The 25,181-nt window shown below is 42.2% G+C and overlaps 1 protein-coding gene across 2 annotated transcripts; it reads right to left on the reverse strand.

Moving 5' to 3' along the window:
• Positions 1-157: 157 nt before the first annotated feature.
• gprc5ba (G protein-coupled receptor, class C, group 5, member Ba) lies at positions 158-17,195 on the reverse strand. Of its 2 annotated transcripts, XM_061711469.1 has the most exons (5): positions 16,988-17,195; positions 16,651-16,897; positions 6,743-7,771; positions 6,389-6,534; positions 158-1,428 (listed from the first exon to the last, which is right to left on the reverse strand). In XM_061711469.1, exons 3-5 carry the CDS (start codon positions 7,767-7,769, stop codon positions 1,384-1,386), a joined length of 1,218 nt encoding a protein of 405 aa, XP_061567453.1. In that variant the 5' UTR covers positions 7,770-7,771; positions 16,651-16,897; positions 16,988-17,195; the 3' UTR covers positions 158-1,383. The 2 variants fall into 2 exon arrangements, with proteins under 2 accessions (XP_061567453.1, XP_061567454.1); XM_061711470.1 differs by having other exon boundaries at positions 163-1,428; positions 6,413-6,534; positions 16,651-17,189.
• Positions 17,196-25,181: the final 7,986 nt, after the last annotated feature.

Genomic DNA, 25,181 nt, shown 5'->3' on the forward strand with positions numbered 1-25,181 from the left:
TTTGACTACTGCATCCTCACAAGTGTTGATTCTGTGCCTCACTTGATAGTTGTGTAGAGGATTATTTAGCACCAGAAAGCAACCCGGACTTTGAAATTTCCCCACCAACACTCAATAAATCACACCACACACACACATACGCACGCACGCACACGCACGCACGCACGCACGCACGCACGCACGCACGCACGCACGCACGCACGCACGCACGCACGCACGCACGCACGCACACACAAAAAACACAGATAGAGGAACTAAGAGAGGGAGATCATTTCATTTCCTCGCTCTGTTTCCTGCTGACAAAGTGACAGTCTCTCCTGGCTTCTTCAGTCCGCCAGTGGCCACTGGAGATGTGGGAGAGCGCAGCAGTCTGACCTAGATTCACAGACGGCACCTCCCCAGTGATGACTGTCGCCTTCATTGTCCAATCGTTATCCGCTTTGCTCTGTCATATACTAACAGCAGTTCATCTGCAGGCGTGCGTTCCCCTCTTTTCAGGTGCTCCATGCTGCTTTTGCTGTGTCTCTACACTCACTGGGAACTTCTCTTGCAGTCCAGGATTTACTGTTTGTATTTGCAGTGTCCATGCAGGTGAGAGGTGACAGGAGGTGAGAAGAGTTATGGGTTATATGCAGAGACAATGCATGATGGAAACAGAGAGGGAGATGCAAGAAAAAGGGGCAGGGGGTCAACAGTCTCGAGGAGGTGGTTACATTGGAGTCGGGGAGTTGCAAGGACACACATACAGACGGCTTCTTCTCGTTTACTGTACACAGACACACAGGCTGGATTATATTTAAGAGAGTGGTGCTCGAGCTGTACAGTTGCCAGTTTGCTCGGTCTTCACTCGGTCAGAGTGGATGGATGGAGGACAGAGCCAAATGTTTCCATTTGAGCACCAGCATTGTGAGGACCAGCAGACAAGACATCCTGCCTTGACAGGATGAGAGTTGGAGCAGAGAGAAGTAACAGGTTTCACAGTTTTCAACCATACCGTAGTGGTATTGTCAGAGGAGCAAATCCCCAAAAAGAAGGAATACTACATGTCTGTATTTTTAGATCCTAGTCCATATCTGTTTTGTTTTGCTACTTGCTGGAGATTATTCAAATTTTTAAAAACCTTTTATGGAGACTTGTGTACTAGAAAAAGTTTAGCTCTGTCCTCCATACCCTGCTTTCTTTCAGTCTCACATACACACAGTCACACAATAATTGATTGGCACAAAGTCAGTGTTGAAGTTTGTACAGAGTGAAAGGGGCCTGAAGGCATCAATGTCTTAAATCCAGTCCAACTAGATTGCCTCTGGACACCTTCCTCCTCATCCTCTCCATATTCTTCCTCTCTTCATTTTCATTCGTACATCCTCTTTCCAAACGCCTCGCTCACCACAGCTGCCTCCCGGTGTAGGTGGGAGGGGCAGAGGGCACCTGTGAATGGAAAAAGTATGTTTGTAAGTAACAAATAGTATGGAAAGCAGCAAAGGACACACGCATTTAAACACACACGCTTATTTTCATGAGTTTCTCTGACTCTGCTGTAATTTCAAAGTTCTATTTTTGTCACTTCACTATTTACTCACTTAAATTGCTTTACACAAGCGTTTCAAGTCTGTCAAGTATCCAAATGTAGGGAAGACAGATACAAATGTTGATTCTCTCCCAAATCACGTTAACTGATAATGAGGCATTCACAGTAATTTGGTTTTAGAGGCAGCAGTGTGAGATTAGCGGACAGTTTTAGCTCATTTTATTGCCCCTCTGTGTACATATGTAGCAGCTAATGCCCCATGCTTTGTTGGATTGCTGTGTCTCCGCAGCCTGGCAGGAAGAGCAGAGGGCATTACTCGGGTTCACAGAGGGTAAAATTATCAGAATTTTTCTCATTCACTTTCCATAGAATATGCTGGACCACATCTGCCAACGGCAACACAGTAAAGAAATTACTCTATTTGTTCATCGTTATCAGGTCTCTATTAATGGAAACTTAAATGTATTAAATGTCCCTTTTCAAAAAATCTTACTATTAATTTGGCATGGCTTTCCCCCATCCCTATTTTTGTATGGGCAGGGGTACAGTCACATAGATAAAAAAACAAAAATATGCTCAGCTAATTACATCATTTTGCTCCTACTAAAACCAAAGCTTTCTTTATGCCTGAATGCCTTTTATTTTAAAGTCAACACTTTCAGCATCTCTAAAAAGTCAATACACCAATTAGGAAATTACTGATTTTTGAAAAAAAAAAAATGCAAGGATAGAACGTACACAAGAACAAGAAAAAGAATATGTATATATGTCTGTGTATGTGTATATATGTATGTATGTATGTATATATATATGTATGTATGTATGTATGTATGTATATATATATATATGTATGTATGTATGTATGTATGTATGTATGTATGTATGTATGTATGTATGTATGTATGTATGTATGTATGTATGTATGTATGTATGTATGTATGTATGTATGTATGTATGTGTATATATATATATATATATATATATATATATATATATATATATATATATATATATATATATATATGTGTATATGTGTTGTTCTGACCTCAATGTCCGTGTGGTGCCACATTTTCTACACTTATTGATGATGATTTGACTGTGATCATCATCAATGTATTGTCGGTGCCTACAATATTCTTTGATTTATTTTCTTTTCAAATATTATGGCAACAGCTCACTTTTATCTGGTTTTTATCAGATTTTACTCCTGTTGACAGAAGGTGTATACCACTAACTTTCAGCTGTAGTTTTGAATGTGTTTAGTTACCTCTGAGGACAATTGGAATTGAATTTAAAATAGTCCCAATGTAGCCTATTATTTGCTTGTTAGAAAATCACATTACGTATGTAAAAACATCAGACAATTCTGATACTGTTATTTCCGTCTTTATATTAGAAAAAAAAACTATAATTTCATAAGAGTGTGTAGACTTTTCATATCCCCTGAAAATATGTTACCTAAACAGTAACAATACAAACATAAACAATAACAATACAGACCTAAAACCACACTTTCAGTGAGGTTTTTTAATTGATTTATAGCTGTTATCTGTCCAAATTAAAAGCCATCTATTCCTATTCAGTATCAGACACAGTCCTGCGTTTCCATCCAACCTCATTCACATTCAGTCCATGTTGCCTGGCTTCAGTCTCTTTGACTATTGTTGTGATCTCAACTGCAACAAAGTAAGCTTTTATATTCCCTCTGTAAATCCTCGTTTGGGCGGAAATTATGTGAAGGGAAATCACAAAGCAGTTGCCATTAATTTTGGTTGATTTAAGTCTTTGAAAACTACATTTTATACAATGTACGATGTAAGGCCTTTTTAAAAACCAATAGAGTAAGTTCTTTATGTTTAATATGTTTTTTAGCTGTATATGAACACATTGTTAAACTATTGATTTAAGACTGGGTTTGGGTATAATCTTAGCCGTTTTTACAAACAAGGTTCCGTAATTTGACAAAAAATTATGGCAAAGCAGTATTTACTTTTATAGCATCATGATAAAGGAACAGCCACTGGAAGAATGACGTCTCGTTTCATCTCTGCATATTACGTTTAGAGAAATACTTTAGCATTATGGAAAATGCAATCAAGTTAGTTAAGAAGATCAGTTTATGTCTGTAAACTAAAATAGTGAGTACATACCTCGAGCCAATACCTGATTGGTTGATTTTAACATACAAATGCAATTCATTAATTAAAGGTTCACACTGTTTTCCCTTTCCACTTTCTGCTCAGCTAAACTATATGATGCCATAGTTCTATTCATGTTGCATTTTGGAAGGAGTTGTTTATTTTCTCATCAAACTGAACTCAAGACTGAATGTGCCAGCATGCCAAAATGTAAAAAAACATCCATTAAATATTTTAGTCTCAAACCAGTATCAAACTTACTCTTCATTAGAGAGGTTAGGATCCAATGATGATCAAACACAAATGAAAAAACTAAAAAAAGATTTAAGGACTAATATATGACACATAACACATTGCTTAAAAAGTATTGGGTAGCGGATTTAAAACTGGGGCTCTGGCAGGGTCACCATTTACATAATTACAACCACCTTCCTTTGCCAATCAAAGGGCAAAAGTGGTTGTTGTTGACACTAATTATAGGCTTTTTTAGATTGGATCCCGCTATAATCGCTGGATGATGAATGCGTGTTTAACGCGTGTTGGGTAATATACACGCAAAGCGTGTTATTTATCACCTCGGGCCTGAAGGCGTTATCTGCGAAACAAAATGTAACCTGTGTGCACGTGTAGAAATACGCATTGTCCCTACATCAGCCAGATTTATACGCCGTCAGACAGGTGTACTTTTCAAAACGAGGATGGATGAGCATTGGGATTAGCGTTTTTTGGCCAGAATTTTCTTCTTGCAAAGCCCCGGATTGTCATTTTTGTGGCCACTTGTTCAAACAAAGGACCATCGTTTGTGGTTCTGGACGTACGCCGGTTTATGACGTCCGCGTCTCCAAGGCTGAGTAGCTCGCGGGTCTCCGTCTCCCCAGTTACTCATCTTGCAAATGTAGATTCTACTTGTTATGTCCTGCTGCTGCTGTTACTCTCATCAGATGTCTCCTTATTTTATAAAATAATTATAATGAATTAAGAAAAAAACAAAAACAACTCCCCTGATAGGCTGTACTGAGGTTGCGTGATAAAGAAGCCCCTCCCACTACCTGCCACCCCGTTAGTTCTGTTTACATTAGATCTGACCCGCGGTTAAGAGGATCCTTGGAGATGAGTTATTCACGGGGCAGCTCAACGCGCCACCCCGCGGTCGGTCAATTTAAAAGGGGCCCGCGAAATGCTAGATCCACGTGTTAAATGCGGGGTATTCACTGATGTAAAAGGGGCTTATGGCTTTGGGCAAGAGAATTTGCATAAGACAAGACTCACGACTTGCAGCAGTATTATCAAACATTTCTGATAATAAGCTAACACTAGGATGCATAAAAGACTATTTGTTTGTCACACCTAACGATGAATATCATCGATAGGCAAATGTCCTAATTCAAGCACAACTCTTTGAGTTTCTTTACCCTGTGGAAATTTTTCTGCAACCTTAAAATCAGCATTACCTACAGCAGACAGACATCACAGCAGTGTCACTTCGTAGATTTAGACAGGGAGCCTGACAAGGAGCTAAGCGAACTGCTAATCAGTGTGACGACCATGGAGAGACCATTACTTACCAAAATATAAAAAGTATAATGGTTCCATTCGAAATACCCCATATGAGTTCAAATGGTATAATAACGCATATCACCCTCCGGCAAACACCGGAAGGAGGAGTATCCCGATTACATCAGGGATTATGACGGTTCGCATGGTAATTAATGGACTAAATGAACATATCTCAGAAATAAGTGGAAACAAGGCATTTCTACTGCTGCATGGGCCTTCACTAGCACCTCTAGCATTCAAATGAACACTGCAGCCCATACACGCGTCTCTTATTTTTTCAAGGACATGCCAAAATAACTAGAATATGCGTGGCATCCACGTTTACGTAGCTGTCGTAAACTACAAGTACTGTATATTCTAAGCTTTACATGCACCACTGAATGAATTGCAAACAAAGATGCTCTGCATGTAGTAAAAGTTAACAAAGTATATAAATATCTGGTGCAAAATTGACGCAGTAAATAAATCTCATATAACATTTGCTCAGACTTTTATGAAATGTACAAGATTTGAGTTGCTAGCTCCTCATCAGAATTCCTCCCTGATGCTACAAACTGAGTGCCTTACCAGACAGTACCAATAACCGTACTTCAAACTAAAAACATCCCCTTTAAAAGCTGAATGTCTTCTTTACTACTTGTCATGCTTCATGTAAAGCACCTTCATGTGAGTATGCTTAGCATGTGATACATTCATAATTCTTCTTGCCTCTCTGACAAAGCCACAAAAATGCTGTAACCACAATCTAATTATGCTTTATGCAAAGCAGCTTAAAAAGCATCTACTCTCCCTTTACTGGCTAAATCAGCACTTCAGCTACAATTGCTAAGAATAGTTAGTTTCAATCAGTCGACTGCTGCATCGGCATATGTGCCTCTTACAGATACCATCTGCAGGTCATTCACACACAGAGACTCCCATGAAGGATCCCTCACAATCAGTCACACAAATAGGTGTCATATGAGTGACCACATGCAACCAACCCCTCCATGCATGTGCACACAAAATACAATAGACACATGAGGGTGCAGAAACAACAACTGAGAATGCACGCACACACACACACCTCTCCCTCATTCTTGTGCAGTGACACATGAATGCATGAGTGTGCATGCAGTCTTGTCGGTGTGGTCGAATGAGAGAGCGGCATGTAAGCGGCGTGTACCTGTGACTGGGCGGATGTACTCACCGCTCCCCCATTCAGGATCATGGTCATCTCGGTGGGCTGGTAAACGTTGCTTCGGAAAGGAGCGCTGGGCCTGGCGCCGGTGTTACTGTTGTGCTGCCCGGCAGCGCTGCTGCTTCTCAAGCCTGGCGTTGAAAGGCCGGAGAGGTGAGCAGAGATTAGTCATTTTGATTCATCATTTCACCATTTGAGGAATAACAGAAAGCCTTCCCTGCACTACATATTTCCAGCCTCTAATGTGAATATTTGCTGGTTTTCTAATATTCACTTTGGCCTAAATTCTTTCAACATACATTTTGGCTGCCTGCTCCAGAACACTGGACAGTACTGTACCTGCAGCGTTCTCGTCATTGTATCCGTAGCCCTGGTTCTCCACAAACTGCCGGTGAGATAGAGGGATGTCTTCATCAAAGCTTGTCTCCCTCATGCGCGTTGAGTTCTGGGATGTGTCGAAATAGTCCGGGGCAGTGGGTTGCGGTGGGGAACTCAGGCAGATGTGGGACTCGGGAATGGCATGGAAAATCAGCAGCAGCCAGCCCTGAGTCACCAGTGCTATTGCAAGGGTTGGGTCATTCCACTCCGGGGACTTGCCAAACCAAGCATTGCCATACAGGTAGAAGCCCACCCAGGCCACCCACAGCAGCACAGATAGCAGGCAGGTCACCAGCAGCCAGATAGCACTGCAGCGCCACTGACGGGTCTTTCCGCACAGAGCCAAGGAGGCGGCAGTCAGCGCGGCAAGGAGCAGGGCTAGCACGTAGCTGCAGGCTAGTGAGAAGTCCAGTGGCATGTACTGACAGGCGGCTCTTCCTTCTCTCAGCACGGTCAGAAGTAGCCACTCAGCAGCGATTATGGCCTGCACAGCGCTCAGACCCAGCGCAAGGCCTGTTAGCGCACAGCTACCAGGGCTTCGACGCTCCCGGCCCAGCCTGCGCAGACGGACACCTTGAACCAGCAAGCAGGAGAAGCACACTGCGAAAAGGAGGCCCCACAGGGCCCTGCGGATCAGACAAAGAGACTCATCCTGCTCGATCAGGTAGGCAAAGCTCAAGCCGAACAAGCCAAGAATGCCCAGGAGCAGCAGGAGGATGGGTCCGACACCACTGCGCTTCTCTGCCTCGCTGATGTAGCGGAAACGGCACACCAGTACTAGGGCGAGTAACATGGCAGCAAGCCCCCCGCCATCAGCCACAGATTCAACCGCCACACCCCAAACGGAGTCCAGATCGCAGAGGAGGGTATATGGACGCCCGAGGCCCCAGCCACAGCCACTTGGGAGAGTCTCGGGGTCGGCCGGATTCTGTCCAATGGCACAGTGAGCGACGGTCAGCAGCAAAAGGAGCACGGGTGGAACCGCCATGTCTAAGAGATCAAAAGAAGTGAAGACAGATAGAGGGGGATGAGGGGACAGGGGGCGATGAGGGAGAAAGGAGACAGAGGAGTGGAGAAAAGAGGGTGAAAAAGAGTGAGTCATTCTGGTCGTAAATGTTTTTAAAGCCATAAAGCCGAGCAGTCAGTCATTCCCGCTGCAATCATCCATTTGTGAAACAAAACAGACAATTGGCCACTGCTGTGTTTTACAGTGGAAACAAAGGACAGTAGTTCATGCAGGGTGAATGACTGAAGGCTCTCTGAATGCCCAAACCAAACACACATCCTGTTTCACCAATAGCAGCCCATAGCTATCCCTTTTCTAAAACCTCTTTACAGCTTCAAATGAAAACAACAACTCCGAAGAGCTCAGGCCAGCTTCCTTCAGTTTACTCACAGGGTAACACTGGAGTCCAAGCAGGCATGGTACAGTATTTCCAGAGAGACTTCCCTACATTTGACTTGTCCAGTCTCATTCAGTGAGCTGGCCACTGGAGCGCTGGCAGGAAAGCTGCTGCATCATGCATATTTTTTATTTAGAAAGTGAGATATAGAGGAAAAGTACTAGTGGGTACAAGCTGTTCAACTATCGGGCATTTTGGAGCAAATAGCAAGGTGCGAGACGATGCATAATGCACTACACACAAGAACACAACCCTGGAACAAACACATCTGTGTACTTTTAGAAGTGTCCCAGGAAGAAGAAAAAAAATCACTACATTACAAAATCAGTGCTGTCTCTGTCTGGTTTTTCTCATCTTTTACAATTATTCATCACAGCTGTGAGTGAGCCACACACACACACGCATACACACACACACGCATACACACATTTACACACACACACAGAAATGCAGCTTTCATTTCATTGAGGACTTTGCAGGGATGACAAGTTGTCTCACCTGACAGGCTGTGTGCTTTATGAGAGGCTGATGTATGTATAAAAGTGCCACAACACCACACACGAACACATTTTCTTTCCAGGTTGCGACATTCTTTCCAAGATGGCTCATAAACAAGTTTGTTTAACAATTGGCTTTCTCCGGGCGCTTTCCTGTCCTCCCCATGCTTATAGCTCAACATTGGATTGTTTATACTGGGGATCTTTAGCCTTGCCATGATCTCAATATAAAAAAACAACAACCAAACAGCTCCAAAAATAGACCTAACCACTAAATGAGTATTCCACCAAAAGGACACCGGATATTCCCAGCTTCATATTCTGTCTCCATACTGGCAGGTCTGAGTGAATTACATGGTCGGGCCATCAGGGGAGAGTACTGGATCAGATAAACTCCAGTCTGGTCTCGCAGTCATTCCAGCATGTAGCTTATTGAATTGAAGTGACCGACTGCTATAAAGGACTTCTGATTATCCCACAGTAGTACAAACTGCCTAAAATGTAAAATTGAGGCAACTATGAGGAGAATTCACTCAAGTTGATGAACCTGGAGAGAAATAAAACCTAAATACAGAGCTCCCTACTGTTTTAATGGGCTTTATAGTGTCTTTCAGCAAATACCTGGGTTGCCTGGCCGCGACTATAGTGGTCTAGTTCACCTATGCGACAAGACTGTAAAATCTACTGAATGAGGAAGTGGCCAAAACTGCAGTCCTTCAAACGTGCATTTACGCATTATGCTGTTTCCAAAAAAGGACAAACCTAATAGTATGTCTGCAGCTTCTAGCAAGTAACATTTTGACCTCAGTGGCCAATTTCCAAAATGTGATGGTTGACAATGTTAGTAAACAGATGCCTACAAACCAGTGAGTTGCCATATGACAGCTACATTTATGCTTTATATGCAATTTATGTTTGGAGCATTTTGCAACTGAAGACTGTTATCCACTTTATAGTTACTCTATAATTACAGGCTATTTAAAAAGTCTTCTTCTGAAACACGTTTGCTCTATTAACTAAAGCAATAAGCAACTCTGTTGCTCAGATTTGCTAAACGGCGTTAATCCGCATGTCATAAATCATAAATACTGCTGAAAGGACTGCCCAGTTCTGCGGCTGAGGTTTCAATATTGTGCTGATCTACAAACACAGCTGCAACCACTTTATTACAATAACAAGAAAAAGCCTGTTTATCACGCAAATAAACTCCTTCATGAGTGACACAAGACATTATACCTCTATTTAAATGCATTCAGGTTGATTATATTTTTATGGTGCAGGATCTGAGAGCGCACACGAGTGAGTCTTCTGTCGTTTCAAATAAGTTTACACACCCGGGAACATTTCTTCCTTCACACTCTTTCCTTTTCTCATCTTGGCCGCAAGTGTTAGTGTCTTGAGTGAACAACCGCCAGAGGAGGAACTATATATATATATATATATATATATATATATATATATATATATATATATATATATATATATATGCTGCCTTGATCTGCATTTACCCCTGTAGCCCAAAAATGAATAACTGTGTATGATTCATTTAATTACTCTCCTACACAAATTCTGTGCCATGGAAGGGAAACTTCTGTGTCCACACATTTCAGGCGCTAATTTAGCACTGCACCTGCTTAGTGCAGTAAATACCAATGCTAACTTTTTAATGCCTGAACTGGTTTTGTGCCAGGTACAAAGTGAAAATACGCCATATGTGTGCACGATTTCTGCATGTTTAAACACGTCCCCTTGTCCAGGCTCAAGTTCATTTTCATGACATTGTATGATCAGTGTCATAAAAATGTGGAAAACAATCTATGTAAGTATTCTGAAAGTGGTAACGTTTTAATGTCTTTCTTTAATCCCAGCGGTAGTTTTCTCCCCACATCTCTAGAAGCTGTAACTATAGCTGGTCCATCCATTTATATACAAGCTTTTGATGTGCATGCCCTCATATCCATTTTAAAAATATTTCAAAGTCAGCACATATTAACAATGTTGTGCAATATCCTTATTTATTGTTATGCCCGCTGGGATCTCCAGTGGACATGAACGTTAAACATCCATTCATGTGTGTTGGCTGCATATTCATCATTTAGAGCTCTTTCGTGTATCCTTCAGAGATTTACATTCTCCACATTTCTTTTTCTTACCTCCTCATTACTAAAATTCTTCCCTCTCTCCTCCTCTGCCGTTGTTTTCTGTTGACTCCTACCGTCCTTGTTGCAGCAGCTCATAGCTGCCGGTTATTGTTGGCCTAGATCAGGGATGGGCAACTCCAGTCCTCAAGGGCCACTGTCCTGCATGTTTTAGATGTTTTCCTATTTAATCACACCCTGATACAAGTGGCTGTGTCATTAACAGAGTTGTGCAAACCTTGACGACAAGTTGGTAATGAACATTATTTTGAATCAGGTGTGTCGAAGCATGGGAACAACTAAAACATGCAGGACACCTCCCTCGAGGACCGAAGATGCCCGTCTCTGGTCTGGGCTTACACAGGAGAATGCTCACATGGCTACCTGAACAGTTGGCACACAAACGCCTTTGACAAACCCGTGATTTCTCCCGACGTTGTACTGCTATTCTGTTGAGCCCATGATAACCATGGTTACGCCCCCCATCTCTAAATTACAGCAGCAAAACAAAGGGGCAAATGAGACAAAGCGTAAAATATCCCTCACCCTTGCTCAGCAAGCCAAGCATGTTGTTTAGTTTTTTTCTTCATCACGCTCTCGTTCCACAGACCGATGACAGAGACAAGTGCACCCTCACAAGAGGTTGGAGCTTGTGTCCTGCACACTGGTGACTTTTTCACTCGCTCATCCGCCACTCAACCCCATCAGTCCCTCTTGCACAGATGGCTGCACTGGCTGCTTTTTGAGTGTGACTTGGCAGTCAGGTGGGCTGAACACTGCCATAGGCCACAGGCGCGGTCACAGGAACGCAATCAGCCACACATGCATGTGCAAAATCTCATGCACTCACACCCACAGCATTCATGCATCCTTTTTTATTTCATTCTGACACGAGTCATGAGAAAAGAGGAGGAACAAGCCTCTGTCCTGCTCTGTACAGCAGAGAGGATGCTACCACCATCTCATCCTCCACTCCTCTTTTTATCTTCCCAGACGTGTTTTTCTTTGTGTCACTCGTCCTCCAAGCAACCATTTCTGTTCTCCATTTAAAGTCCTCTTTTATGCTAGATATCACTGCCACCCCTCCTCCACAGCACCCACCTCAACCCTCTGCTACACGTGAAGGTACCTCTGAACACCTTCACTCCCCACATCTTCTACAACACACACACACACACACACACACCCCGCATCCACATCCCACTTTTTGCAATTCAGCTCCTTGTGTGGCCCTTCCTCCTCCTTCCCTTCTTTCTCCTTGCCTTTATTTTTGCTGTGTTTCTTATGTAACTGGAGGAAGGAACCAGCTTCTGCCAGTTCTACTGCATGACTGCCATTTCTTAGGCACCATCTTCTCCAGTGCCAAGCAGCCGGCCGGCTGGCACTCCAAGGGTCTGTATTCTGCCCGTGTTGGGGATTGCATGCGTTCATGCTGCATACGTAACTCGTCTTCCGTTCATGCACATATAAAATCAAGCTCGGAAGCATGTCGGTGAGGGCAATAGAGTCTGACACGAAGCTCACTGTGGAGATATGCTACATGAATTCCTTACAGCTCTGCTGCTAAAACACTACAGGGGCATGAAGGGGCCAACGTGGAGCACTGCAGTCATTAATTTGCACTCCTGGCCGGACAGGCAGAGATGGATTGATGGAGGATTTGTAGCAAGCCATTTGGGACACTTGGAGCCTCCAATAATTATCAGATGTAATACAGAAGCAGATGCTGTCTAATTACTGTGATGATACTTGGCGAGGTTATTGCATTTTGACAACTCTTTGGACACTAGTTTTGTCTTTGAAAAAAAGCCATGGAGGCTGCAAGTAGACAAGCCCAGTAAAGCTCACATCTTCTGTTATGGAAATGGCAGATTTACCCAACTCAGTTTATTCACTTTCTTTTGATTTCTGTCAGCTTCAGCTTCTGCATTCGGCTATATGATAAACAATTTATCTAAGAGCTCCCCAGTTTTCATACTACTTCAGTGTTTTTTTCAAAGAATAAACACAGTGATGTAAAAGTAGATGATGCATTCAGAGAAAAATAACGTTTCCATGGTTCCACTGTTTGAGTAGTTAACAAACATCATGCGGGAAACCATCGCTGACCTAACTGTACAGTGGTTTGTCCAGATGTAATCGGACTGCTTGGACATATGAATTCAGCACCAACCTTAACTGTTAAAGAAAAAATATTTATGTAAACAACAAGAAAAGAAGGGGCAAAGAAGTGGACCAATGAATATTAAAGGAATGTCTCCTGTATCATATAGAACCCCATCAGGAAGCTGTCGTTTTTAACGATCAGAAACAGTTGACATTTTTGATTTAACCATTTGGGATTAATGATACTGAAAAGCTAACATTAAAAATGTGTGACCATAGACTGTAAATACGTGCGTGACGCTTGTCTGTGATGTCTGTGGCCGTACTTCTTAAGTCCTGGGGTGCCGTAAAGACTCGTATATGTGCAAAACTCTATTTCTCTTCTTTGCCGGTCTTCTCCTTTCAGCTAGTCCTTTCAGGGATCACCCCAGCGAATCATCTGCCCCCATATTTCACACCAACTAACCTTGTATCCTCTTTCACTTCTGGTAGTTTTTGAGTTTTCTATATTTGGTAGAAGGTCTAAGAATTATGGTTAAGAGGACTTGGCCCAACTTTGTTTATCTTTTCATAGTGTCATGAGATGCAAAGCTTGTTCATCACACAAGTTCAAAAAATCACATAGTTTTTTGACTGAAGAAATCATTTTCAATCTTAAAGATTCAATTTATTATCCGATTAGTCAATTAATAGTAACTGTTTGATTAATTGACAATATAAATAGTGGCTAGATGCAGCTCTACAGTATATTAATGTTATATTTAATTATTTAATGCAAGGTCTAAACAGGAATCCATCGCAGATTTTCAAGCAAGTTGGGTGGAAACTTTTCCAGCCAAATTTATACTCACCAAATATAAGTTGCGTATATATGCTCATGCGGTGAGAGTATATGTGACTTCGCAACGCTGTTATTTCTAAAAACTGATTTATGTTTTAGAAAAATGCAGTTCCCGATTTTTGAGATACGAAGCTGCAAGAAGAAAATATATTTTAAATAATGAGGAGAAGCTTGCATTTGCAGTAAAATGGATCTTTTGCTCTCTGTTAGAGACACTTTGACAAGAGACATGGTTGTTTTAATCCCTGAACTTTGAACGTTCTGGCGCTGTCCTCTCCAGCAGTGCATTCAGCTAGAACCAGAGACCCTCAAGAACAATGCGACAACTGAGTCTGCAAGGACTCAGTCCACTTGCACAATATCCCCAGGTATTCTGTTACTTGTTCAAGGTTGCTGAAATAAATAAAGCTGGAATCACAGAAAAAACATGCTTTCAATACAATACATACAAGCAGTTATTTGTTCTGAAAGGAATAGTCTTGTTCATTCAAGGGATCATTTGCATTTCATTTCTTGCAGAGATGCAAAGGTATTTATGTTAGGTCACAATCAGACCGTCTTCTAACCTAAGAGTGTCTTTCATCATCTAATCTGTATAACACAGAACTCTCTGCTTCATGAATCTCCAGGCTGACGTCCCTTTTCCTACAAAGCTTAGAGTGACAGATACAAAAGACAGGGATAAAAGGGGATAAAGAAGAGGCTATTGGGGGGTGGTGGGGGGTTTAGGTGTCAGAGCATGATGTGCGCTAAAATATTAAAATATTCAGAAGAAATAAGGAGGATAGGTTTTAGGAAAATTAGGTTAAAAGATAATACGATAAAGCCGAGAGGAAATGATAAAATGGAAAAAGAGGAGTAAGGGGAGGTGCGTTCAGTGCACCAGCCTCCGGGTGTCATCGAGAAGAAAGTGACAGTGGAAGTAATTTTCCCCAGCCTCTTCAGACATCCCTGGCCACCCTAATTAGGCCTCATTATCATGTGATGGGGCTAACAGCAAGACCATATGCTAATTGACTTGGCAATTAACAGTGCCAATGTGTAATTTCACATTCACCCCCTCCCCACTGCTCTCCCCCTCTTCTTCCTCCAACATAAAACAGCACAGATGAGATATGTGATGGCATCCAAACTTCAAACTGTACCATAAAACCAGAGACACACACGTCTCTGATGTTATGAGTTGTGGTTCCTGGGGATATGATGAAGCATCTTCTATTACAGATAAAGATCAGGGGTATGACGAAAGAGGGGGGTTGGTGACAGGGTCCCGCGGAGACCAGATCTGGATAGAGATGGTGATCAGACGGGCAAGAGAAGCGAGGAACAGCCGGATGCACGTAAGATGAATTGGAGCGAGGCTTGTGCCTGGAGCGTGCGTGCGTGCGTGCGTGCGTGCGTGCGTGCGTGCGTGCGTGCGTGCGTGCGTGCGTGCATGCGTGTGTGTGTCCATGTGTAAGGAGGAGGGGGTGGTAACATGAACACAAATGCACATAGGAAAGGGGTAGCAGGGAAGTTCCCATCTATATAACAATACAGCTGTGTCACGGACACGTAGAAAAGCCACACCTCCACATACACATCCACACACACACACACACACACACACACATACACACACTTGTACAATAATCCAAACATGGTGCATATGGCATCAGCCTGGAGGAGAAACTGTGGCTTCATCTTTTCCCAAGAGGAGGCTAACTAACTCGTGCATGCACAGTGTGAGAACAAACAGCCCCACATGGCTGGATATCGATTAATGATGGAAAACAGAACATTCTGAAACAGACCCAGGAGCTTTCTGAGTACACAAAGGTTGCACTGACAAGAGACTTATAATTCATCAATCTCTTAACCTACACCAAAATCAGCCCCCCCCCCCACACACACACACCTCCATTTCAGAACTCCCCTGTTAAACAGGACCTCAGCAGGCATTTATGTGCAATTTCTCTGCAAGTAAAGATCCAGGCCAGGGCCTTGCTTGCTGTTTATGATGGTGAGAGGAACCCTCTTCCAAACTCAACATGCATTTAGACAGAGCTTTATTTTCTTTCTACCCCCCTCTCTCTGCACAGCCCCCTCTCTTAACAATACAGGCCACATGGGAGGGTCCCTGGGGGTTCCAGAAGAGTGTGTTTGTTTGAGGGAACAGCAGTAAGACTATTGTTACTGAGGCGCATGAGAGTGTGCATCCAAAAATAAAGAACGACATCTAACCTCTAACTAAAGAACGGAGCAGTGACTGACACCCCCAACATATCCCAGTGTATTGTGTGTATGTGTGTGGTGAAAAAGGAGGCGCAGCTACTAGAAACCAGCGTTTTTTATCCTCGTGAGAAAAATGTGCCAAAGCCAATCAGTCTTTAAATTTCACAGGGGTCGAAGGCCTCCGCAGATTTTAGATCCAGTTAGGTTGCACGGGATATAGTGAAATAACCGTGGAGGTCAAAAGCGTATGAATGAATGCATCTGCATATCTGAAATACTGCGTGCCCTCTTTGCATCACACCTCTGCGCTTGGTGCATCGACATCGCCTTTTCTCGCAGCGCTGTCATTCGTTAAGGCTGATTTATGGTTCCGCGTTACACCAACGCAGAGCCTACGGCGTAAGTTACGCGGCGACGCGCGCCGTACTACGGCGTAGGCTCTGCGTCGATTTAACGCAGAACCATAATTCAGGCTTAAACCCCCCCAAAACCCGACTCATTGAAACACAAGAAGCGTCAAATAAAACCCAAACCTCAGCAGGATCGTCAGATAATTTGGCTTCCAAAAAAATATAATGCGCACAAATCTCCACAAGGATACAACCCCCCCTCCCCATTTCAACATATTCAATCAGATCAATCAGTATTCTACATGGTGAGCCGCACGTACCTTGATCGATGTAAACAGTTGGGATCTAGGATGGAGACTGATGCACAGTGGTAAGGTTTGATGGGAGACACAATCAAATAAAATAAAAAAAGTCACATTTCGGAATAAGCTCCGATCGTGTTTGCGTGTCCTCTTTCCATCCACATGGACCTGTCCGCGATCAGCCCAGATGATTCCTCCTGCTCCAGGTTTAAACCAGAGCAGGATTCAGCCCCGTCTGCCCTCCGCGGACACCAAACGTGTTAGGCTGGGGAAAAATTCAGATATAAGGAAGATTGTTGATCGTTTCCCCCCTAAATCCTTTGTTCGGCGATGCGCATCTTTGGCTTTCAATTACCAGCATCGATGGAGCGTTCATTAAAATTGATGAAACGGAAAAACGGCTCAAATCCTGTGATGCGCACAAAGGATGCACGCCGTCCCCGTCCCGCTGCCCGGGTACCGCACCGTCCAGCCGCTCGGTGTCCGCGCTGAGCCTCAGTAATAATAATACTACTACTAATAATAAATGATCCCTGCACCTCTGCTCTCTGTTCAGTGTCCACCGAGTCCGGCACCAGTGCGTAACGATAATCCCCGCACGCACACAGACGCACAGAAAGTGACAGCTCCGGTCCCCACGCGGCTCCTCTGCGTCCTCCCTCTCCTCAACAGCCTTTAATCAAGCACATTTTTATGTTTTTACTGACATGTGGAAATCTTACACCTCCTCGCTAGACGCAGAAGGAGCGCGTCCACAAACACGGCTCCTAAATCCAGGTGCGATATTTACTTTCTTTTCTCAAATCGCAGAAATCCTGCCAGTGCATCTCGCCTTGAGTCGTTGTGGTTCAGTTTCCAGTTTGATTTTTCAAAATAAAGGTTTTAAACTCAATATGGTCCACTTGTGAAACGTATAAATACATTAAATAATTATTTTTTTTTCCTGGGTAGGAGTACGGAAGAGTATTAGGGCCATGCAGGAGAAAAAATATTTGAGAGGTGAAGATTTTTTTTATTGTGCACTTCGAGAAAGAGTCGAAATGTGGAGAAAAAAGTCGAAATGTCGAGATTGAAATACAATTTCAAGAAAAAAGTGGAAATTTCGCCCTTTTTCTCAACATTTCAACTTTATTCACGAAATTTCGACTTTTTTCTCGAAATTGTACCTCAACATTTATCTCGACATTTCGACTTTTTTCTCCACATTTCGACTTTTTTCTCGAAATTGTACTTCAACATTAATCTCGACATTTCGACTTTTTTGTCCACATTTCTTTATTCTGAAAATGTGATAAGATTTGATCAGCTGAAAATAATTTACCTTCTGCATCTTTTTCTTCACCCAAGTTCACAAAACGAAGCATTAACTGATCCTCCGAGGTGTGTGGTCAAAGAATGATTTTAAAAGATCTGCATCCAGCGGTAGAGAAAGGTGGAGTTAAATATAGAGGTTTATGACTATTATTAGATTTACAATAAGTGTAAAATTTCTGAAGTGATAAATTACATGACTTGAAGAAGATAGACAGACAGACAAACACAACTAATTTTAACAATGTATATGTACAAAAGGTGTATAAAAAGGACTGTTTGTAACCTTGTTGTGAGTCAGTCATAACTGTCAATAAAGGCAAAAAGAGGACTCGCTCATGGTCACTTTTGCCATAGAACTGGATCAGTACTCATATATTTTTGATCGAATAAACACGTGATTGAAGCAGCAGCCATGAATGCGTGTCCTTTATGTTCTTTTGAAGGTAGTTTCTGACCAGCTTTAACTACTACAGGAGCTAAATACAAAAGACTGCGTTCTTACATTTGTGCATTGTGAAAAATTCAACAAAAATCAGCATCAGGGATTTTATTTCACCATATCCTCTAATTTTGTTCTAACTTACCTTTCAACCCCCCTACATTTGTTTGCTCTCAGTTACAAGTGGCTATCTTATTTTGAAAGTAACAAAGTCTCTTTTCCGGTCTTCATTTGATTATCACAGAGGTCTTGACACAGCAACAAAGTACTGTGGTGCTTATTATTTTTCGGTCTCATCACATGGTTGTAGCCTCAGCTGCTCCAGTCCATCCACCCGGGAGGCTTTCAGTGGTGGTACCCCCTTTACTCCCTCCACCACCCCCTCCTCTCGGACACTCATCCTGCCTTTATTCTGGTGCAAGTCAGTGGAAGTGATTAGCAGCAATGTTGTCACCATTTTGCTGTGGCTCTCCAAAACTATTCCCTCTGCAGTCTTACACAAGCAGGAGCAGCCATGACACCTCTTTGATGGCAGAAACCCAAATGTAGAGCAACATGAGTGAGACATATACAAACTCACATTTTAGGTATGCATTAAATCCCCCTCTCGCTGTCTCTCCCTCCTTTTCTTTTCACTTGCACACAAACTCATAAATACATGCAAAGTGGGATGACATGCAGGCTCTGGGTAGTAAGGAGGCGTATCATATGGGCTGGCAGCTGAAGATGTGAGACTAATCTGACAGGTGCGGACTGAGAGAGTGACAGCATGGGAAGAGGGGGTGGAAAAAGACGAGGAGGAGGGATCACTGCTCAGAACAGGAGGATTGAGAGAGATTAATGGTCTTCTCATTTATCAGCAGACAGATACTTGCGGCATATGATCAAACAATTGTTATTCACATCGTCTTTATACGAGCCATGGAAGATTGTGAACAGGAAGGGAAATAGAAATGTACAAGCATATAAATGTAATCACACTAAATGGATTTGAGAGAACATCCCCATGAATACTTCATCAGGTTAGCGTAATGGAGTAATTAAGACGTTTATTACCATGTAATTACTGAGTGTGGTGTCCAGAGGGGCAATAAGATCAATTCTGTATTGCAAAACAGTGGTCTGAACTTTTCCTTTGGTTCTCCAGCTTCTTCCACTAGTCCAAAAACATGCATGTTTGGTTGACTGGTGATATTACATTGACCGTGGGAGTGAGTGTGAGCATGCATGGTTGCCCGTCTCTGTGTGGGCCGTGTGGTGCACTGACAGCTGGGATAAGGTCAAGCTCTCCCAACCCTAAATAGAATGAAGCAGGTATAGAAAATGAATGAGTGAAGGCAGCTACTCAGGTTACATCCACGTACCTCAGTCATAAGCAAAGAATGGATGGACGCGGAGCAATTGCTTTTCTTTAAAATAATGAAATCCTGAGGAATACTTAATTTGAAAGAATGTGGATTAGATTCATGTGAAAATATTGAAAGTGTTAAAGCAGTGAAAGTAATAAACGTGTTTTCAAATTAAAAAAATAGCATGTTATTGCCCATATGACGCAGTTTGATCTCTTTTTCCTTCTTCCTTGTTGTACTGCCATGTTAAAACAGTATAAAAACCAAATACCTGCTCTAAATCAACTGGCTACATCCGAGTCAATCAATGTGCACTGACCCCATGTTAAAAGGTTCAACCTTACAGAGCAAATAAATGTATTTCATGGCTGCCATCTCTGGCAGGAGCCAGAACAGCCATCCTGCAATGTTGCAATCCGTCCTATGAAGTACAGAATTGTCCCATATTTTACACTTAAGAAACATGTGTCATTTAAATCAGTAGGATGCTGTTTCTGCAGCAGTCCACCGGGCACCTACAACCAGTAGGTGCCAGAGATTGTTTTGTAAGACTTACTTGTCAGTTTAAGCACGAGGAATGACAGACCTTCAGTGAGTGGACATGAGAGAGCACAGGTGTTTGTGTCACGGCTGTTGTAGGTGAAGTGTCTGCCCATGGAAATGCCTCTCATACAACAGTGAAGCTAAAACAGATGCAGAAATACAGATGAGTCTTTTTAGAAATCCCTCGTTTTAAAAATAATGTTGTTATCCTGCACAAGTACATTTTATAAACTGAATTAAGTTAGCTAAAAGTCTAATTTTATGAATATGCTGTCGAAAAAATAAATTCACAGTTTTAACAAAGTGCTTCAAACGTTAAAAAAAGACTCTACTTGATTAAATTCATGTCTTCAATTGTGATTTAACACAACTGATATCTAGCTTCAGTCCTGGGCTAGTGTAAATTGGGATAATCCCCAAGGATTGCAGTGTTTTATCAGTGTCTTTTCCTTCTAACAAGACCACTAGCCAGCGAATGACCGGCTTCACCAGGGCCGACTTCTTATGGCGTTCCTGGGAGCCGCAGGCCATTCTTAGTTAGCAGAGCATCATGAGACGTCATTTCAGTAGTTACATCAGAAATGAAGAGGGGTGGATAGATTTTATCAGAGGGAGAGGTGGTACTAGTTAGGATCTTAACAATAAGCATGAGCTAAGCCGAGCTACAATAGCTATCTTGTTGTGACTGAGGTCAGGCGGGTGTTGTCAAAGCAGTGTGTGTGTTGTTTGCTCCGCCTATTTGTTGGGCAAAGTCAGCTCTTGCCAACAGAAAACCTGCGGGTGACATCACTGAGGGTTTATTCAGTCCTATTTATACAATCTATGAACTAAACTGAACCTTTTTAGGGTTTTCCACGGCACAAGCCAACTGTAGTTTATGCAAGGTTGAGGGTATTCAGTGCACATGTCAGGGAGGCATAGGTTTTATTTAATTGTATTTTTAGTGCAGCTGAGGTGTCAACAGATAGAAATGGTGTAAAGTTATTGGATACCAAATTGTGACAAACATGAATAAGAAGTACGGTATGTGAGCAGTAAATTAAGAGGTGAAGTAACATTTGGAGCCATTTACGTTAACTGACATGTAAACAACAGTAACTTACTAGAAAACCAATTACTGTCTTAACAGTACATGGCTTTGATATTAGCTTGTCTTATCGGGTCATGTTGATTGTGTTATGAATATTATCCATGTCCTCATTTACAGCGGGACCTGTTGTACTAAACAATAAAGCGCTGAATTGTGCAGTTTGGGAAACTGTTCAGTAAACACTTAAGCGTTCTGAAATGATCTGCAGTATCAGAATAAAAGCATTGCAGACTTAACTAATGAGGTGAACAGGTAAAATACACGTGTGTAGTGATAATAAGTTAGCGAAGCATCTAGTCTGGCCTCAGTCTAACCTGAGAGGAAGATTAAATGGTGTTTCCCAAAGATTGATTTTTTTCTTATTCTCTATAAGCCGTTGGAGCTCAACAAAGACTTGTTGGCTGGTAAAGGTTCATTGGGTATTATCACACTGATTTACTGCTCTCTTGCCACTGCTCTGTCTCTTCACACACCTAAACGTTTCCCCGACCAACTTCAGGCAACAGAGAGGACAAAGATGGAATAGCTTGTACATTTGAACAACATGCCGTAGTGATGTCTGGTGGTCTCTTCTGTATTGAGTTAATTGCCCTCCGATTTGACTATATATTAAATAAATGTTTGGATTGGGGGAAAAAATGTGAATTTAAATCAGAGATATTTAACCGAAACAAAACAGCAGCACATTTTCTGAGACCATTTTCTACATACTTCATCTTTAATGTCCAATTTTCCAAAGTGAAACATCTCATTGTCAACTTTGCACAAACATGTCATTATTGAAACAAATGACTCTGATAATTGTAAACATGAATTAAAACTCATATCATGGCAGACTTTTAACCAGCCTGCACACTTCTCATGTATATCTGCCAACACAGCTAAACCTCAACAATTATAAGGTTTAGTCTGTATAAAATGTGTTTTTTCTTGTGTTTGACAAATATTTTAACAAATTGTTGTAATGTTGAGGATACCATGCATCCAGAGAGTTAGAAGTCCTCACTAAGAGAAGATTAAATAGATATTGAAATGTTTTAGTATTAGGTTTGGTAGTGGCCAGAGGTGTTTTCCTCTCCTTTGTAATGTGATTTTATGTTTATATGTGGGGTATAAAACAATGAAACAACTAAAGGACGGTATATTTTTTCAAACAAAACAATTCTGTTCAGTTTGACATGATTTGATTTATTGGAAAGGTTTTTTCTGTAACAGTCTGTAAAATGTTCCGCCCACATGGAACTCAGCGCAGCCGGAGCGAGCAGGTGGACATTTGTCCCTGCTGGCATGTTCACTGAACCCCGTCCCTGTCAGTCATAGTCCAGCCATTTTTTTAAAGACGATGACAGTTGCTTGTTTTGTCCTGAAGGAGAAGCTGAGATTTATAATCAAGAGTGATGCAGATGAGTTTCTGAAACTTCTGTAATGGGGTGTAATAAAAGAAATTAAAAAAAAGTGTCTAAATCTCAAGTATATTTGTCTCTTCGTGACACAGCAAACACTGCATTACCAACCCAACTTTCATTTGTATAATATCCGAGCATCCTTTCTGTCTGACCATTTACATTAACAACTGCTTATTCATATTAAGTGATCTGTGAGTCCTTGAGGATGTTCCCTAAACAGGGGTGCTTTGCTAACCTACATGCATAGAACCATAAACAAACCATAATGAAGGACGGTGAACTGCTTTGCTGCTCTTGCAAATAGTTATGCAGAGCTGCGGTGAAAGTCGCCTACATGTAACAAAAAGACTGAGGTCCCGTCAGTGTGCTGGTTTGTTTTGAGCAGCTGTAGCTGTTATTGTTTTGCCCTTGCTGGGATGCCGGTGCTAGTGTTAGCTAATGGACAGCTAAGACCAGGAGGAATTGCTGCCTGTTTGGTGTTGAGTGACACCAGATCATCTGTCATCAGATCAGGAACTGTTATTGGAGATCTGATGTGAGACTTCCTGAGTAAATCAAGCTCAGACAGTCATAAAGTATTTGTACCGGTATGTTTTTGAGCTTTGAGGGCCATCATCAGCTCCAGAATCACACGAGGGCACCTGGTGGAGTATTTATAGAGGGTGACAAGGTAACTGTGGATCAGAGTGATCATGTGTGAGGCTCCGTCAATGACTAAATATATCGTTACCGTCTAGGCTGGCTTAGATTCAGCCTGGTGAGTTATTGTCTTTTCATGAGGGGAACACATGCTCTCTAAAGTGTTTTGTGTACGGGAGCCAGAGCAACACAGGTGCTGTCTGCCCCACTTCCTTTTGCCTCACCTGCTACATATGTTGTAGTTTTTAATTCTTTATCTCCTTCCATTATTTCATCAAATCAAATTGCAGCCTTTCAGCATATTTCCATCTCTGTTTACATCCATTTTATTTCCTCTCTCTCATCCGTCCCACATCGCATGCTGTCCGGAGGTTGCCTTGTATTGTCAAGGTCTTGCTTGACTCCACACAACAAACCTCCCAGTGACAGCAGGCCGGCCAACATGCAGGCTTACATGCTACATCTGTTTCCAGTGACGAGTATCAGAGTGAGAGCTCGTGATCTCACAGGATGTATTAACTATGAGAGGATGCAGGTGTCCAAAATTAGCAGGAAGAGAGTCTAATTTTAAAAGAGTGACTTTGTTTCCAGAGGCACGTCCGTCTTTAAACAGACTGTAATGGATCCAGCAGGGACAGAGGATGCCAAGTGTCACATTTGCGCTGTCTGGTGAGGAAATAATAAGATAATAAGAAGAAGAATACGAATAATAAGAGGAATCATTCTTGTACAAGTACAATGTGGAAGTCACTGAACGGTGTATGATGAAATACAGCAACATAATGTTGTCTGTATTAATTTGAGTGCTGTTGATTTAGTAAGCAGCAGTCGGTTAAAATTAGCTATAAGTCGACGAGAAATGGATGCACTGACCTTGTGTGTTACTGTGTGTGTTTGTGAGGCAGCTCAGCCTCCATCTGATATCTAAACTCACCAGAAACTCCAGCTCTTATGTTTCGTCTGTTCTGTCCTTTTTGTTCTCATTGCTGTATATGTCTGGAGCGGATCCATCCATGAAAGTTTACACCTTATCATCTGCACTCACACGTCTCAGGTCATGCATCCGGCATTCAGTAAATGATTTATTAGAGACAGAATAGTGTGTCCCAGAATAGTTTAAAAAAAAAAATAAGAATATACCTTTGTGTGTGCTCAAACATACTGGAAGTGCCATTACTCATTGATGCACCCTATGTTCATGTTGTTTTATGAGGCAAAATGTGCTGACTTGGTCACAGAGGTGTTGAAGGTATATAGGTCGAGCAGGATAATCCAATCTGTGCACAAGGGTGCTTTTAAACCCTGCAGCTCCAAATCCTGAAAACTTGGAGAGGTCCAGACCCTCACAAGCAGCACAGCGCCCCAGAAAGGTGCACTGATGCTAAAGGCCATCTGAACACGACACAGTCAACCTAAAATAACCTGCAGTAGATTTGTGTGTTTTAATAAACATACAAAGCACTAACACAGTCTTTTCTGACTCACACATACAGACCTGGTCTCATCTAACATCTTCAAAGACCACAGTATAGTTGACCACTTGCTTTTGTTTTCATTTCTTTCTTCATGTGAGCTTGGAGTGCCTTGCTGTCAGCTCCTCAGGTTTCCCAAACAGGATTTAACCCACAGAAGGTCAGGCCGAGGTCAGTGGAATAAAGGCAGCAGGATTTACCTTCCTCCTCTATTATCCAGCCATCAGCTCCACCTGATGGAAGTGACACGTTGTCTTTTAAGTCTGTCTGATCAGCAGGTTCTGGTTTTGGTAAAGG

Source organism: Cololabis saira, chromosome 21 (genome assembly GCF_033807715.1).
Source record: "Cololabis saira isolate AMF1-May2022 chromosome 21, fColSai1.1, whole genome shotgun sequence".
NCBI lineage: Eukaryota > Metazoa > Chordata > Actinopteri > Beloniformes > Belonidae > Cololabis > Cololabis saira.

What these genes read in the sequence shown, in the direction of transcription:
- gprc5ba (XM_061711469.1), bottom strand. Translation starts at nt 7,769, where the DNA reads ATGGCGGTTCCACCCGTGCTCCTTTTGCTGCTGACCGTCGCTCACTGT. An exon ending in CAATGACGAGAACGCTGCAG is followed by an intron (nt 6,535 to 6,742) that starts GTACAGTACTGT and finishes TTTCAACGCCAG; the next exon opens with GCTTGAGAAGCAGCAGCGCT. An exon ending in GTACATCCGCCCAGTCACAG is followed by an intron (nt 1,429 to 6,388) that starts GTACACGCCGCT and finishes TTCCATTCACAG; the next exon opens with GTGCCCTCTGCCCCTCCCAC.